General features: G+C 46.0%; 1 protein-coding gene across 1 annotated transcript in view; it reads right to left on the bottom strand.

The window, feature by feature from the left end:
* MAP6 (microtubule associated protein 6) overlaps positions 1–15,373 on the bottom strand; it is a 61,292-nt gene extending 45,919 nt beyond the window's left edge. Inside the window, exon 1 of the mRNA XM_060273929.1 lies at positions 14,361–15,373. Within this exon, the coding sequence (XP_060129912.1) occupies positions 14,361–15,157 (797 nt within the window). The 5' untranslated portion in view covers positions 15,158–15,373. The remainder of the gene's footprint in view (positions 1–14,360) is intronic.
* Between the last annotated feature and the right edge of the window lie 3,051 nt (positions 15,374–18,424).

Genomic DNA, 18,424 nt, shown 5'->3' with positions numbered 1-18,424 from the left:
AAATACATCAAATATCACAGATTAAAAACTTCCCTAAACAGGGCTGCCTTTAGGTATTTTCTAAATGTCAGGTAGTTGTTTATCTCTCTGACCTCTGATGGGAGGGTATTCCACAGTGCGGGTGCCACTACCAAGAAGGCCCTCTGCCTGGTTCCCTGTAGCTTTGCTTCTCGCAATGAGGGAACCGCCAGAAGGCCCTCGGCGCTGGACCTCAGTGTCCAGGCAGAACGATGGGGGTGGAGACACTCCTTCAGATATACTGGGATGAGGCCGTTTAGGGCTTTAATGGTCAGCACCAACACTTTGAATTGTGCTCGGAAATGTACTGGGAGCCAATGCAGGTCTTTCAAGACCGGTGTTATGTGTTCTCAGCGGCCACTCCCAGTCACCCGTCTAGCTGCCGCATTCTGGATTAGTTGTAGTTTCCGGGTCACCTTCAAAGGTAGCCCCACGTAGAGAGCATTGCAGTAGTCCAAGCGGGAGATAACTAGAGCATGCACCACTCTGGCGAGACAGTCTGCAGGCGGGTAGTGTCTCAGCCTGCATACCAGATGGAGAGCGAAGAATGAGGTTAATGTGTCAGAGGTGCAAGGAGGAGGTCTCAGCACCATGGCTGTCAAGTTTTCCCTTTTCTCGCGAGGAAGCCTATTCAGCAAAAGGGAATTTCCCTTTTAAAAAAGGGAGAACTTGACAGCTATGCCCAGCACTGGGAAACCCAATGATTGGAAAGTTTTGAAAAAATAAGAGGGAGAAGTCACTGTTTTCCAAACAGCTCACTGAAGATCGAGCATGTTCAGTAGCCAAGGAACAACAACAACAACAACCCAAACTTAAATTTGTATACTGCCCTATACCCGCAGGTCTCAGGGCCATGACAACATAAAACCCCAATAAAAGGTAAAGGTAAAGGGACCCCTGACCATTAGGTCCAGTCGTGACCGACTCTGGGGTTGCGCGCTCATCTCGCATTATTGGCCAAGGGAGCCGGCGTATAGCTTCCAGGTCATGTGGCCAGCATGACAAAGCCGCTTCTGGCAAACCAGAGCAGCACATGGAAATGCCGTTTACCTTCCCGCTGTAGCGGTTCCTATTTATCTACTTGCATTTTGACGTGCTTTCGAACTGCTAGGTTGGCAGGAGCTGGGACCAAGCAACGGGAGCTCACCCCGTCGCAGGGATTCGAACCGCCGACCTTCTGATCAGCAAGCCCTAGACGCTGTGGTTTAACCCACAGCGCCACCTGGGTCCCTCTTTTCCAGCTATATATTATATTATATTTAAATTAACAATGCAGAGGTTGGGCGCTTCGAGAGCTGCGCTTGACATGCTCTCATTTGGCTTGCAGCCAAGCGAGGGTCTCCATCCATTTCCCCCCTCCCTTTCTGAGCTACTCTGCTGACCTCTGCACACCTGAGCCCAGAGTGCTTGCCAGCAAAGCACTTTAGGCGAGTGGAGCGTCCGTGATCTAATGCAAGCCTGCACACGTCCTCCTCTTCTTCCCCAACTGCATCACATAGCGGTAACTGGAGCAGACAAGTAATTACCTGGCAATAAATTTGCGGTGCACGGATGGGGGGGGGTGCTCAGCAAGTTCCCCCCTCCACACGGCTGGATTTATGTTTGATGAGGCCCTCAGCTAGTGAAGGTAATGGGGCCCTTTTTTATGTCCAGCTGTCCTTTGTCCACAACAAAAAGGTCACTGTTTCTTGTGTTGAATAGATGCTATATGGTAATTTATGGACCTAATAGGTATCTCAAGTCATTTGCGCAAAACAAAATAGGTACTTTATCAAAGTAAATGTTGAACCGAAGTAAAATTAAGAAGTATATTAATAGTGAAATACAATTAAGAAGTATATTAATGGTGAGATAATTATTGAGCTCTAACTTAAAATGATGTAGGTTTTATTTTATTTGTTTTTTATCTTATATTTTGGAAATGTACATCCAGTTGTTGTTTTTCCTTTAATTTTTTTGGGGGGGCCCAAGAGAGTGGGGCCCTGAGCTATAGCTTGTTTAGCTTATATGTAAATTCGGCACTGCTTGCGCACACGCACACACACACACACAAATAGAGAAGGGGAGAAATCAAGAGGAAATTGAACTCTGAGGTGACCAATTTCCTTTGGGATACATTCAGGGGCAGAATGGGAAATTGTATAGAAATTTATTTATGTATGCTACTACAACGTGGGTGGCACTGTGGGTTAAACCACAGAGCCTAGGGCTTGCCGATCAGAAGGTTGGCAGTTCGAATCCCCGCAACTCTTAGAATTTTGAAGTGTCAGGCATAGCTCTAGTGGCTTTAGTCCAAACGTAGCAGAGTTTTCCTGCACAGCGCAGAAGCTAGTTGAGGTGGAAATGACTAGTCGGCTAGACGCAGAATAACTATTTACAGGATTTATTAAAAGAAAAATAAAAGCAGCAGAGTTTCTGCATACAAAGCAAAGCAAAATAAATCCTCTCTCTCTCTCTCTCTCTCCAACCATACACAGCACTCCTACTCCTAACACCCAACAAGGAACAACTGTGCTAGCATTCCTAGATAACAGAGTTCAGTGCTGGTCATTAACCAATCAGAGAGTAGCTTCCAGGCCAGGCAGACCTTGGCTTTCTGCCAAGATTAAATTGACACTGCCTTGAGTTAATTGTGTGAAGCAAGAATCTGTAAGTTTCCCATGAGAATCAATTAACAGAAACTGAACAGCAACGGGGTGAGCTCCCGTTGCTCTGTCCCAGCTCCTGCCAACCTAGCAGTTCGAAAGCACATCAAGGTGCAAGTAGGTAAATAGGTACCGCTCCGGTGGGAAGGTAAACGGCATTTTCGTGCAGTGCTCTGGTCACCAGAAGTGGCTTAGTCCTTCTGGCCACATGACCCAGAAGCTGTCTGCAGACAAACGTCGGCGCCCTCGGCCAGTAAAGCGAGATGAGCACCGCAACCCCAGTCGTCTGTGACTGGACCTGATGGTCAGGGGTTACTTTACCTCTACCTTTACGTTTACCTTTACAGCAGCAAGAACGCTACTCATCCCCCAAAATGGAAAGAAGCAGAAGTCCCAGCAAAGGAAGAATGAATACAAAACTCATGGAATATGCGAAATGGTGAAACTTACTGGAAGAATATGAAATCAAGATAACAAACTTTTTAGAAAAGAATGGAAATGGTCTATTTACAGATAAATTTCAAACAGATAAAAAAACATTGGCAGGATTATTGCAATAACCTGCAGTTACATAAGAGTATATATTTAAAGTAGATAATTAAATGAGCAAATGAAATGAATTTGGATATGCGGAAGATGCGAAAAAATAAATTTAAAGAACCTCAGAAAGAGGGGGAAGGAAGTCAAACTTAGAAATGTTAAAATGATTGTAAAATTAATGAAATGTATAAACCTGAAAAGTATAAATAAAAACTTTTTTGAAAAGAAAAGAAGGAAATCAGGATTCAACAGCAATATGAGGGAAGCTTTGGGAGTTTGGGGGGAAAGAGGAGATTCTCCCTGACCCTCTGAATTCTTTTGGCAAAGGGAAACACCGATAAAAATCCCCCCCCCATTGGTAGAAATTCTCACTTCCCTGCCGCCCCACATTATGCCTCGGGGTGTCTGCACACAAATCTACCCCACTTTACAAATTAATGGAGCTCTGGATCCTTGCACACCGACCCATAAGGACGCTTGACCCTTTGGGTAGTGCAAAAACAAGCTCATTCCTGCAGTGTCACCAAAGGTCAGTTGGCAACTTGGGGCTTCTGAGTTTGAAAAGAATACATTGCCTTGGAAGCCTGAATGGGGCAACTGTGCCCCCAAAGGAGCAGGTGCGCAGCCTGGGAGTCATTTTGGACTCACAGCTGTCCATGGAGGCGCAGATCAATTCTGTGTCCAGGGCAGCTGTCTATCAGCTCCATCTGGTACGGAGGATGAGACCCTACCTGCCCGCAGACTATCTCGCCAGAGTGGCGCATGCTCTGGTTATCTCCCGCTTGGACTACTGTAATGCGCTCAACATGGGGCTACCTTTGAAGGTGACCAGGAAACTACAACTAATCCAGAATGCGGCAGCTAGACAGGTGACTGGGAGCAGCCATCGATACCATATAACACCGGTCCTGAAAGACCTACATTGGATCCCAGTACGTTTCCGAGCACAATTCAAAGTGTTGATGCTGACCTTTAAAGCCCTAAATGGCCTCGGCCCAGTAGACCTGAAGGAGCATCTCCACCCCCATCATTCAGTCCGGACACGGAGGTCCACCTCCGAGGGCCTTCTGGCAGTTCCCTCATTGCGAGAAGTGAGGTTACAGGGAACCAGGCAGAGGGCCTTCTCGGTGGTGGCGCCCGCCCTATAGAATGCCCTCCCAAGGAAATAAACAGCTATCTGACTTTTAGAGGGCATCTGAAGGCAGCCCTGTTTAGGGAAGTTTTTAATGTTTGATCTTTATCGTGTTTGTAATATTCTGTTGGGAGCGGCCCAGAGTGGTTGAGGAAACCCAGCCAGATGGGTGAGGTATAAATAAATAAATAAATAATTATTATTATTATTATTATTAAGCATATGCAAGAAGAGTTTTGTGCACTGGCCATGGTGGTGAGGGAGAAAAGAGGCAAACCTTGTCAAAGATATCATAGAATCATAGAGTTGGAAGAGACCACAAGGGCCATCTAGTCCAACCCCCCTGCCAAGCAGGAAACACCATCAAAGCATTCTTGACATATGCCTGTCAAGCCTCTGCTTAAAGACCTCCAAAGAAGGAGACTCCGCCACACTCCTTGGCAGCAAATTCCACTGTCGAACAGCTCTTACTGTCAGGAAGTTCTTCCTAATGTTTAGGTGGAAGCTTCTTTCTTGTAGTTTGAATCCATTGCTCCGTGTCCGCTTTAGCAGCAGCATTAAGCTTTAAGCATGGGCTATAATTGTTGTATTTCTAAAAGCTCCTCTGTTGGCTTGTGGTGTCTGGCAAAGCTTGACTGCCAGGATATCAGGAGGGTATGTGGATCCTTAAAATAGTATCAGGAGAAGAGCTAAGATGTTTATCCAGAGAGTAGCCGGACAATGCTATTATTAATGAAAGTGAGCAGGACTTGGCTATTAATCAAGCAGCAGGAATTTCGAAAAACAGGCAGCTGCAAAGGTTGCATCATGGACCAAAAATGAACATTCTACTCTTTTAATCAGCATGACATCTAAAGAGCAAATTCAGTGGTTAAGGAAACCAACTAGAAAATACAGGCTCAAATCTCTCGCTATCTGCGAAGCACCTTTTCCGATATTGGGGGACACACTTTTTTCCCTGAATTAAAACAGAAGTGCTTTATTTTTGCACCTGAGTGTGTAAAAGTGAGGTAGCCAACTCTGTTCTCTCTGTGTGAGTTGCCGATCTGGGTGTGCCTCTTCAGAAAGCCCATGGGAGGAACTGACGCCGAGATACAGTGGAAAGCTTCCCCTGAAGGGAATCAAATTCTACTACATCACTGAATTGGATGATCCAAAATAAAAAAATTCCTTCAGTAGCACCTTAAAGACCAACTAAGTTTTTATTTTGGTATGAGCTTTTGTGTGCATGCACACTTCTTCAGATACACTTGAAACAGAAGAGTCAGACCCTTATGTATATACAGAGGGTGGGGGTAGGTGGGAATGGGGCTGATGGGAGTGGTAAACCTGTAGGTGGCTGTTAACGACTGCTGATGACTGCAATTGGTCCTGCGGGGAAAAAGCAAGGGCTGAGGCGCTAAAGAAAGCTTGATCATGCATAATGAGATAAGAATCCAATGTCTTTGTTCATCCCAGGTGGCTACATGGTTTTAAGCTTGGTAATGAGTTCCAATTCAGCAACTTCTCTTTCCAGTCTGTTCCTGAAATTTTTCTGTAATAAATCAGCTGCTTTGAGATCTTGTATAGAATGTCCTGGGAGACTGAAGTGTTCTCCTACTGGTTTCTCTGTCTTATGGTTCCTGATGTCAGATTTATGTCCATTTATCCTTTGGCGTAGGGTTTGGCCTGTTTGTCCAATATAGAGAGCTGAAGGGCACTGTTGGCATTTGATGGCATACACAATGTTAGAAGTTGAGCAACGGTTGGTCTTTAAGGTGCTACTGAAGGAATTTTTTTATTTTGCTTCGACTCAGACCAACACGGCTACCTACCTGTAATAGGATGATCCAATTACACTGGCTGGAGAGAGGCTCATCTCCAGCTGAATGTAAGGGGGGGAAGGCCACAGAGCATGCAGAGACATAACAAGAGGCTTCCTCTGTTGCCAGGGCTGTTGAGTTCACCAGAACCTTTCACTATTTCATTCATTTATGTATCCAAGCACCATAAGCAGGTCTCTCGTGACCCCAGCTGTCATGCACTGGCTGGAGAATGATGGGAGGAACCAGCTGGGGGACCCCCAAGGGAAGAAGGCTCAGAGCCCAGGGATTGGTGGTGGGACAACTATGAGTGGTCAGAGGGAGAAGAGGGAGAAGACTGGGAGCAGAAGGTGTTGGAAGCTGAAGAAGTAATAGGCTTTAGTGAGCAGGAAGAAACTGTGGCAGAGAGCAGTCCAGAATCAGAGGCAGAAGAGGAGGGAGACCAAGAGGCAGAGATGAGTCAGTCTCCCCCTCCTGCTGCAACCAGCCCCCCCTCTCCCGTTCTCCTAGTACCAGAAGTGGTATGAAGAGGGTGGAGGAGAGACAGGCAAGGCGGCAAAGTCTCAGATTGCTTGGGAAGGACCCAGGCGACGAGGGAGACTTAGGGATCGGCGGCATCAAGGTAAGATCTACCGGGCAAAGTTGTGCTCCCAAGGCCTGCTTGTGAGTTATTACTTGAGCCGCTCTTGGTACCTCAACCTGACACCAGCACAGAGCCTGGGCGTTCCAGATCTAAGTGGTCACATCCAACAGGTCCATTCACATGAGAACAGGATAGCATCCTAACTTGGACATAGCATCCACTGAAACCACAGGGACTTTGATATTTGATATGTGTTTATATATATATATTTAATAAATATTATCCACTATGTTTAACTCTCCCTTTTTTGTCACCATCCGCACCTGCAGTCTTATTGCATCAGACCTGAAATCCCTCTGTCCTTTGCTAAATGCAAACAAAAAATTTTTACAGGTGCCCGTTTTGTAGCACAAATGCTTTCACCTGCCTCTTTCACCTTCCACACATGTGAAACTGCCTTAGACTGAGCCAGGTGACCAATCCCACCAGAATTGTCTCTTGGGGTGGTTTCTCTCCCAGGTCTCAAAATGAGTGAGCTTTGCAGCTTGGCTGGTGTGCAGCCTTCACATCTGAGAAGCAAAGGAGCAAACCCAAGCAAGTCTTATCCAAGCAAATAATTACTTACAGGTGCCACATAATACCCATTTCGCATTCTTACGAAATTGATATTTTAGTGTGGCAGCCCCTACACTGTGGAACTCCCTGTCTCTTGACATCAGGCAGATGCCTTCACTATACAATTTCAGGGCTTGCTTTAAAAAACAACAACCACAAAACACCTTTAGGGTTTTTACAAATCTTGTGTTTACAAGCCTTTCCAGACACGATGGATTTATCTTTTGTTTTAAAGAGTTGTTTTTACAGATAATTTTATTGTTTGTTTATTGTTTGTAAATCCTATCAGAAATCAAGGAAATAAACAACTATCTGACTTTTAGAAGACATCTGAAGGCAGCTCTGTTTAAGGAAGTTTTTAATGATTGGTGTTTAATTGCTTTATTATTATTATTATTATTATTATTATTATTATTATTATTATTATTACAGTGGTAAATCTGTTTATGAACACAATTGGTTCCGGAAGTCTGTTCATAAACTGAAGCGTTCATAAACTGAAGCGAACTTTCCCATTGAAAGTACAGTGGAACTTCGGTTTTTGAACACCTCGGTTTACGAATTTTCGGTTTACGAACGCCGCAGACCCATCTGGAACGGATTAATTCACTTTCCATTACTTTCAATGGGAAAGTTCGCTTCAGTTTATGAACGCTTCAGTTTATGAACAGACTTCCGGAACCAATTATACCCATGCTTCAGTTTATGAACGCTTCAGTTTAAGTACTCCGCGGACCCGTCTTTATTGAAACGGATTAATCCACTTTCCATTACTTTCAATGGGAAAGTTCGCTTCAGTTTATGAATGCTCCAGTTTAAGTACTCCGCGGACCGTCTGGAACAGATTAAGCCACTTTCCATTACTTTCAGCATACAGCTTCCAGGTCATGTGGCCAGCATGACAAAGCCGCTTCTGGCGAACCAGAGCAGCGCATGGAAACGCCGTTTACCTTTCTGCCAGAGTGGTGCCTATTTATCTACTTGCACTTTGACGTGCTTTTGAACTACTAGGTTGGCAGGAGCTGGGACCGAGCAACGGGAGCTCACCCCGTCGCGGGGATTTGAACAGCCAACCTTCTGATCAGCAAGCCCTAGGCTCAGTGGTTTAGACCACAGCGCCACCCGCGTCCCAAGCAAGAATGCTACTCGCCCCAAAATGGAAAGAAGTAGAAGTCCCAGCAAAGGAAGAATGGATACAAAAACTTAAGGAATATGCAGAACTGGCGAAATGAAGAATAAGAAATCAAGATAACAAACTTTTAAGGAAAGAATGGAAATGGTCTATTGAATATTTACAGATAAATTGCAATTGCAGATAAAAACATTGACAGGATTATTGTAATAAGCTGCAGCTTCATAAGAGTACAGTGGTGCCTCGCTTAACGAATGCCTTGCTTAACGAAATTTTCGCTTAATGAAAGGTTTTTTCTAGCGGAGGTTGCCTCGCTAGATGAATTCGTTTTATGAAAAATTCGTCTAGCGAATCGCGGTTTCCCATAGGAATGCATTGAAATTCAATTAATGCGTTCCTATGGGCAAAAAAAAAAATTCAATGCATTCCTATGGGATTCGCTAGACGAGTTTTTTGTTATAAGAAAAGACCCGTGGAACGAATTAAATGCGTCTAGCGAGGCACCACTGTAGATAATTAAATGAGCAAATTAAATGAATTTTGGATATGCAGAAGATATTAACAAATGATCCGCAGAAAGAGGGGGAAGGAAGTCAAACCTTGAAATGTTAAAATGATTGTAAAATTAATGAAATGTATACATTTGAAGAGTATAAACAAAAACTTTTAAAAATAACAATAATATTAGCCTGTTACAGGTGGTAGCCGTGTTGATCTGATGTAGTCGAAACAAAATAAAAAAAAATCCTTCCTTAGAGACCAACTAAATTTCTCATATTTTAAGACATACCCATAAAATAAGCCATAGCAGGATTTTTAAGCATTCAAGGAATATAAGCCATACCCCGAAAATAAGACATAGTGATAGGCGCAGCAGCAATGCCGGCCGCGGCAGGAGGAGGAAAAAAATAAGACATCCCTTGAAAATAAGCCATAGTGTGTTTTTTTGAGGAAAAAATAAATATAAGACATGTCTTATAATATGAGAAACACGGTAGGTATGAGCTTTTGTGTGCATGCACACTTCTTCAGATACACTGACACAGAAGTCACCAGGCCCTTATATATAGTGAGAGGGTGGGGAGGGGTATTACTCAGAAGGGTGGTGGGAATGGGTGATTGGCTGATAGGAGTGGTAAACCTGTGGATGACTGTTAATGACTGCAATTGGTCTTACAGGAAAAATCAAGGGGTGAGATCAATTCATCTAACCAAACAAACAAACCAGATCTAATCAATCAATCTTACCAGATCTAATCAATCAATCTTACCAGATCTAATCAAATCATTCTAATTAGAATCAAAGAACTGCAGAGTTGGAAGGGACACCTTTTCAGCATGGGGCCAGTCCACTGTCCCTCAGACCTTGTGGGGGGCCAGAGAATATTTTGAAGAAAAAAATATGAACAAATTCCTATGCCCCACAAATAACCCAGAGATGCATTTTAAATAAAAGCACACATTCTACTCATATAAAAACACCAGGCAGGCCCTACAAATAACCCAGAGATGCATTTTAAATAAAAGGACACATTCTACTCATGTAAAAACACGCTGATTTGCGGACTGGATTTAGAAGGTGATTGGGCGGTGTCCGGCGCCCGGGCCTTAAGTTTGTCTACCCATGGTTTTATGCATTAACAATATTGGGAAATAATACGCCACTTCCACGTTTGCTCCTACAACCATGGTCGACCTTTCCAGACAAGAGACCTTAATTTGCACATGTGGATCCCATCCACTGAAACTAAGAGCAGCAAAGCGTTCTGAACACTGCGCCGTCTGCCCTAACGCTGTCACACAATTTTGGTTATCCTTGATTATTTTAAGGAAAGGAGAAGCAAGACCTTTCTCTCTCTCTCTCATACACACATCAAATACACATGCACACACCGTCACTTCTTAAAGGTATGTAGCAAAACCATTTGAAAAATCAAAGGGAATTCCCCCCCCCCAAAAAAAGAACCCCACACGAAGCAGAAAATCAGCCCTGTTTTCACTGGCGGGGGTGTGGGTGCTTTTTAGGAAACAGGGATGCCGAAAGGCTCTCTGTACACAGTCGAGGCTAATTGAAATGAGAGGAGCGCTCTGCAATGCCTTTTTAGAAAACCAGAAGATGATTCACAACGTCCCTTTTAATTAAATATAACTGCATCTGGAAAGACCTACGATTCTATTCCTGGTTCCAGACTTGACGGCCTTCCCAACCTTTCAGGGATTGCATTGTGCTGATCTACGAGGGCAGGGAGAGAATTTGCCAGATCTTCTGCTAAAGGACAATCGGTCCTCAAACACAGGAGAAGGGCGGCGGCAACAAGAAAAGGTGAAAGGAAGAGGAAAGGAGCAACTACTTGTGGGTGGTGGGAGTAACAGATCGGCTTCGCTGGTGTGTCTACACAGCCACGACCCCCCCCCTTGCTTTGCACCTCCCCCTCTTGGCAAGCGGCAGGTATGCCTGGAAGCTGGCCAGGGTGGATAAAAATCTATGTGTTGTTTTTTTTTTAAAAAAAATTAATAATAAAAATCAATTATTATTTTTAAAAAATAAACAATAAAAATCAGATTTATTTTTTAAATTTAAATTGGATTTTTTTAAAAATAAATAAATCAGTTTTTTAAAAATAAAATGCTTTTGGAGGAAAAAATCTTTCCAAAGATAGTTTTCCATTTAAGTTACATTATAGTCCAAAGGCTATTCACCAGGAAATATGGATTTGTTTTTAATTATGTAGCATGAGGCTTCATATGCAATGTTTTTATACAGTGGTACCTCTACTTACGAATGTTTCTACATCTTGGATGCGGTTTAGATAGGATTTTTTCGACTTACGAATTTTTTCTCCCAATGCATTCCTATGGGATTCAACTTACAATTTTTTTTGACTTACGAATGTGCGTTCGGAACGCATTAAATTCATAAGTAGAGGTAGCACTGTATATACCGGTATATATATATATAGGGTGCCTCCATTCTGCATGGACTGGTTGCATGGCAACATGTGCAAATGGCTTGAGATACCTATTAGGTCCATAAATTACCATATAGCATATATTCAACACAAAAACAGGGACAATTTGTTGTTGACAAAGGAGAGCTGGACACATAAAGGGCCCCATTACCTTCAGTAGCTTAGGGCCTCATCAAACCTAAATCCGCTCCTGATCACAGTCAGATCATCGTTTGGAAAATGAGGCTTTGGAGCCGTCTTGCTCCCAAAATGGCAACTAGACTGTTTTGGCAACTGTAGCCTTAGTTTAAAGAGCCATTTGGCATCGAGTCCCCCCCCCCGGAGTATCTAACACTGCCCCCCAACCTCACAATGTCCATGAAAGCAGTGACTCACATCGAATGCAACTGAAGAAAGGACTCTGTGCATACAGGGAACCAGGCAGAGGGCCTTCTCGGTGGTGGCGCCCGCCCTGTGGAACGCCCTCCCATCAGATGTCAAGGAAATAAACAACTGTCTGACTTTTAGAAGACATCTGAAGGCAGTCCTGTTTAGGGAAGCTTTTAATATTTGATAAATTATTGAATTCTAATATTTTGCTGGAAGCCGCCCAGAGTGGCTGGGGAAACCGAGCCAGATAGGTGGGGTATAAATAAGAATAAATTATTATTATTGTTATTATTGTTATTATTATTGAAAACAGAGGTGTTGTATGTACCCTTGTGAGCGATCCTTTAATAAAAAAACAACGTATAGATCAATAGGGAGATTAGATATAGATACACAATTTCATTTTAATGCACGGCGCCTTGGAACGTAACTCCTCTGTTAATGGGAAGCTGCCTGTACGACAGCATCGTACACGTAGAAATTAGTTTCCTCGATCTGCTGTTTGCAGCCCATTCATTCCCTGCTCAGCCCCAAGGAACTGAGGATGCCACGCCCGAGACTTACTATTCCACTAGCATTCAAAGATTAAGACACGGGTTGGACCTCATAACCCAAAACAGCCAGCTTCTTTCCTTTAGAACAGGCATGGCCCAACTCGGCCCTCCAGGTGTTTTGGGACTACAATTCCCATCATCCCTGACCACTGGTCCTGTTAGCTAGGGACGATGGGAGTTGTAGTCCAAAAACACCTGGAGGGCCGAGTTGGGCCATGCCTGCTTTAGAATTACAGACTTGATCATATGTGTGCACAGGTGCGACTGATATGCAACCCTACGCAGGTCTCCTCCCGAGGAACCGCCCTTCGGTTCAAGGCTAGTTGCTCCCAGGTAAGCATAGGGTGGGGCTGCCGTCTTAGTTAAGACAGGGGCAGCTTCCAGAAGATGCTAGACTACGACTCCCATCAGCCATGGTCAAGAATGATGAGAACTGTAATAGAACAATATCCAGAGAGCTACTCTGCTATGCTGGCTAAAGATATAATCCGAAAGTCAGGTGAGAGGTTATTTGGTTAAGTACATTTCTTCTGAGCCCACCAGCCCTTTCTCTCTCCAACCACATGCAGTTTCACAAAGGCTACATAATGTTCTTTCTGCCCTTGCAAGGAATCAAGCCTTCAGTATTACAGTCTATACTTTGGAACTCCCTGTCAATTGATATTAGGCCAGGGTGTCTTTTCAGGACCTGCTAATACCGTTTTTTGTTGTTGTTGAAGCATGCCTACCCAGACATGTCAATTCAACATGTATTCTCATGTGTAATTTTTGTTTATATCTTTTATTTTAAAAATCTGCTGCTTTCATTTTGTTTTTAACATCTGAGTTTATCAGTCATTTTAAAGTATGTCTTCTATTTCATGTAAACCACAGAGGTTATGATGATTTAAAATATATACGAACTCTGTGAAAGGAACTGAATGGATGACAGCAATAAGAAGTTTTAAAAGGCACAGAATAAACTTGAAATATAAAATTTTGCAAGTTCATATATGTACCCTCATATATTTTTGGGGGGGGGAGATTTATAGATGGCAGAATTAGGAACACCCAACAGAATTCTCTTAGCAAATGTCAAAGTCTTGGTTCTGGGTACAAAAATTCAGTTCCGGGTGTGGAATTTTGTACCGTCAATGTGAGAATTCGTGGATGGCAAAATTTCAGGGCCTCTTACAGAATTTCATCGTCAGCTCTGGAGTCAACACTTGTTCTTTCTGAAACCATGAAATCCATTGTATTTTAAGTTGGAGAAAGAAAAAAAGAAAGAAGTTTATGTCATCTCCCACAGCATGCAAAATTGGCCCCAAATATTTTGACTCTCAGGGCGATATATATATATAGATAATGTGCCCCTGCAGTTATTGATCTGGGAAACAATCCTCTAGGGACTTCTCCTGTGTGGTTTTCACTAATCTGAATGCAAGCTGTAAAAGGAGAGAACAATTCATACAAGCATGTACATGCTGACCACTGACCCATCTGACTGCGTATTGTCTGAATGGCAGGGGCTCTTCAGGGAGCCAGGAGGACATTCCTAGCCCCGCGGCCAAGCATCTTCTCAATGGGAAATGTCAGGGTTGAACCTGGGAGATTCTGCACGCATAGCACAGGTCCTACCAATGACCTGCTTTGGCGATGGCAGTAGCTCAGAAGATGCAGGACATCTGTTGTGCTTGCAGAAGGTCCCAGCTTCAACCTTTGGTGCCTCCAGGTAGGGTTGGGAGATTCCCCCTTGCCTGAAACCCTGCAGAACTGCTGCCAGTCAATGCAGGCAATAGGGAGCTAGATGGACCAAAGGCAGCTTCTGATGTTCGCCGTCTCAACGTGGCTTGCGGAGGAGAACCGCCTTGTGGGTTGTGCCCGGCAACAAAGATCTGAGCATCTCCCACGAATTCGGCCAGCCCCCTCCCTCCGCCTGGCGGTCAGGCCCACCTCCGACCGCGCGACTGGACCAAGCAGGAAGTCCTACCAGGTATGGGTCGACCTGCTGGGGCTTCTTACCTGTAGGAGGAGGTGCTCACCCGGGCTGTGACTTCCTCCTTGATCTGCCGGTTGAGCGCATCCACGGCCGCCCGTCCTTTGCTGGTGTCGACCGACGTGGAGTACCCCGCCGCCACCTGCTCCTGCTGCACCTGCGGGTCGCCCTCAGATACAAGGAGCTTCTTCTTGGTCCTCTGGACCCTCCCTTCTTCAGGCCTGGTGGCGTTGGCCTCCTCCTCCTTCCCTCTCTCCTCCTTCTCTTGAGCCACGTGGGTCTTCCTCCTCCTCTCCAGGCTCCCGGGCCTCTCCTTGGAGCCTTTGTCCGGATCCACCCCGGGAATGGGCATAGGTTTGGGGATCCAGGGGTGGTCGCCTCTCTTGGGGATGGGCCAGGCGCGGAAATCCTTCTGGTACTGGCTCTCCTTCTCAAAGGGCGTGTCCGACGGTTGGTAGTCGCTCTTCGGCTTGCAGCTGGGCTCGGGTCTCTGCACCTTCCAAGCCTTGTAGTCCTGCCGCATCACCGAGTCGGCCGACGGGTCTTTCGGCTGCCCGGGCTTGTGGTCCACAGCTGCAGAGGTCGCCCTGGCAACCGCATCCTGGTCACCCCCACCAAGGGCACTGGGCTGGGTCTCGATGGCCGAGGATGGGCGTGGCAGGTGCTGCTGCTGCTGCTGTTGGTGCACCAAAACATGGGTCCCCGGGATCTCGGTGGCTTCCGAGTATTTGGTGAAGACCAAAGGCACGGCGATGTCGGCTTTGTCCAGCTGGTTCCAGAAGCGGGCAATGCAGCACGCCCGGCTGATGCAAGGCCAGGCCATCTTGGCAGCCTGGTCCAGTTCCACTCCTCCCTCCACGTTTGGGGAGCACCTGCTCACCTCCCTCCCCCTCCCGAGATATAGATAGAGACACACACAGACAATGGGAGCCACCAGCTCAGTGGCAACCCAGCTCTCTCTCTCCCTTACGTTACAGGCGTGATTTTGCACGCACACACACAAATGAAAAGTGCGGTTGGCGAAAGCACCCAAGCTTGATCAGAGGCGGAACCCCACTACCTTAAGTAAGACAAACAAACACCCAGCAATTAATAATAATAAATATCTAGAGTCATTCAGAAAAGAGGGCAAACAAATTCGGAGCCTCTCCCTTTGGCAGGGGGATGAAGAGTCTGGAGATCCCAAGAGAAAGATGATCAGGGGAGGGGAGGAAATTGTCCTATATCCGATTTGCAAGTATCCAAAGCAGAGGGCGCCGGCAATCCCCAAGAGAGGCTGGAGACACGCTTGCTTTCAAAGGGCATCGCCCACCCGAGGAGGAGGAGAAAGGGGGGTCCTTCGGAGCCTCATAGCTGAGAGAAGGGACGGACGGGTGATGGATGGTGGGGGGAGAGACCCGGCCTTGCAGCCCCACCTCTTTCTTTCGCTCTGTCTGTCTGCCTGCCTGTCTGCCTGCCTGTCTTTCCCTTTCTCTCCGGCTCAGCTGCCTGCAGACACCGAGTCAGGCTTCAGAAAGAGCCGCGCGCCTCGGGGCTCCGGCCATTGCTATCCGACGGCAGCGGCGCAAGGACGGCCGCGATGGTGCGGCTGCTGCAGAGGAGAGAGGACCGCACCCAGTCGCGCAGTCGGCGGAGAAGGATGCTGGAGGGAGGCGATGCAGTCGGATCACCTGCCTCCGTCAGCACGCACTGCACGCCGGGGAGGGGGAGGGAGGGGGACGCGGGGGAGGAGGAGGAGGAGGAGGGAGGAAGCAGCCCTTAACCCTTCCCGGCCCGGACAGGAGAGGGAGGCTTTCCCCAAGGGTGTGGGGGGGGCGTGCGTTCTTCCCGAGGAAGAAAGGCGCTTGGCAGATGCGTAAAAAGCGCTCCACATCTCCAAAGCGCTGCGCCAGACAATGGCCGGCTCGGGTGGTCTCTCTTGGATATCCGAAAGCAGCCTTGTATCGGGAGGTTTTCCATGTTTGATTATGTTTTTATATGGGTTGGAAGCTGCCCAGAGTGGCTGGGGCAATCCGGTTAGATGGGCGGGGTATAAATAATAAAATTATTGTTATTGCTTTTACTATTATTATTACCATTATTATTATTATTATTGGAGGTGCCTGCCGGGGATTGAACCTGCAGACTTCATTCAGAATCTCTTCTCTTTCTCTCTCTTTGGCGATCACTTGTAGCCGAGTATGATTGTCTTCCATAAACACAGGTTTAACAGTGAGTCCGTAAGTGACTGTGGAGGCCAATTCTGGATCCACACGTCCTTCCACAGTGGGGACACGGGTTTCCGTGCAGGAGTTGATCACGGTGTGGATTTGCCAAGCGTGCCTTCCCCTTAGCACATTTCTCCCTTGCGCCTTGAGTTCGAGTGTCTTCAAAGGCCATGACACCTTTGGTAAAGTCTGTTCTCCAATTGGAGCATGCTCGCAGGCCAGTGTTTCCCAATTCTTGGTGTTTATACTACTTTTTTTTTAGATTTGCCTTGAGAGAGTCTTTAAACCTCTTTTGTTGACCACCAGCATTACACTTTCCATCCAGTGTTTGTTCCCATTTGTGTACAGAAAGGCCTCAGATCTCCCCGTTCTTCCCCTCCCAGACTTCACAGCACTTGCCAAACTGCCTCTTGGAAGCACACAGATTCTCATTTTCAGAGGCAACTGAAAGGACACAAGCACACAAACACACAAGCATCTCTCTCTCTCTCTCTCTCTCTCTCTCTCTCTCTCTCTCTCTCTCTCTCGCTCTCTCTCGCAAAGGTGTTGGACAGCACCCCAGAATTCCTGCCATTATCTTTCCCAGACAGGAATTTTCAGTACTAAAAATCTTTGGACAGATCCCCAGGCAACCCACCCCTTTAAAAGATCTCAAACGAAAGAGCGAGGGGAAAGTGCAGAGGGAGGGAAGGAGCGGTGAATAATGAATTAATCCCCCTCTTTAATCTACCATGGCGTGCCCATTTAGAAATCTGAAAGGCGGATCATAGGCTATGGAAGTGCCAGGGGGCATTTAAAATAAATAAAATCCCAAAGTCTCTAGAGCTGTGTGTTTGTGGTGGGAGGGAAGAATTCTATTCCTGGGCGTGGGGTTTTAAACCTTTGCAAGTTTTTCCCACAACAGGGGAAGGAGGAAAAGATATCAAGGATCCAGAAGAAGAGGAAGAAGAGTTTGGATTTGATATCCCGCTTTATCACTACCCGAATGAGTCTCAAAGCGGCTAACATTCTCCTTTCCCTTCCTCCCCCACAACAAACACTCTGTGAGGTAAGTGAGGCTGAGAGACTTCAGAGAAGTGTGACTAGCCCAAGGTCACCCAGCAGCTGCATGTGGAGGAGCGGGGAAGCGAACCCGGTTCACCAGATTACGAGTCTACTGCTCTTAACCACTACACCGCACTAGATCCAGCACTGCCTTAACTACTTATTGCTGCCTAGACTAGAGTAGCACGTGCTCCCTCAACTCCCAAGTCTTACACCTGCTTATAGGAAATGGAGAAACAACCAGAAATTGGAGAGATCTGTTTGGGGGAAATGCAATAGGCCACCAGGAGTTAGGAGCCAGTGTCTCCTAACTGATGGCAGAAATAGGCAACAGCATCATCGCCACATTTATAATGGCATCTTAAAAATTATTTTAAGGACAGAGGAGGCTGCCTTATACTGGCAGTAGCTCTCCAGGGTTCCATGCAGGGAGTCTCCCCCGGCTGTGCTTGCAAATGCTATTGGGGGCGGAACCTGGGCACCTTTGCATGCAAGGCAAACACCCTCCCCCTGAGCTATGATCCTTCCCCAAACTGCAGAATTTGAAAAGATACAGAAGAAACAACCAATGGGTTGGAATTGCCTATGTGGATTAAATGTTCAAGGTGTGTGGGTGTTTGGGGTGGTGATTAACAGTGGGGTTTTTTTTAAAAAAAAAACAACAACATTTTTTTCTTTTCTTAAAGATTTTCTTGGGCTACAAAAGTACACACCTCATCTTTATTTTCAGATCACACAGTCCCAAAGTTTCACTGTGTTCAAACGGGGCTTACTCCCAAGTTAGTGCGCATAACACACTAACCAGCAAGTGTGCCACGTGAAAAACACACTGAGCTCAT

This window comes from Zootoca vivipara, chromosome 4 (assembly GCF_963506605.1).
Source record: "Zootoca vivipara chromosome 4, rZooViv1.1, whole genome shotgun sequence".
NCBI classification, from domain to species: domain Eukaryota; kingdom Metazoa; phylum Chordata; class Lepidosauria; order Squamata; family Lacertidae; genus Zootoca; species Zootoca vivipara.
Note: the sequence above shows the minus strand (reverse complement) of the source record. Positions and strands in the feature narration are given on the sequence as shown.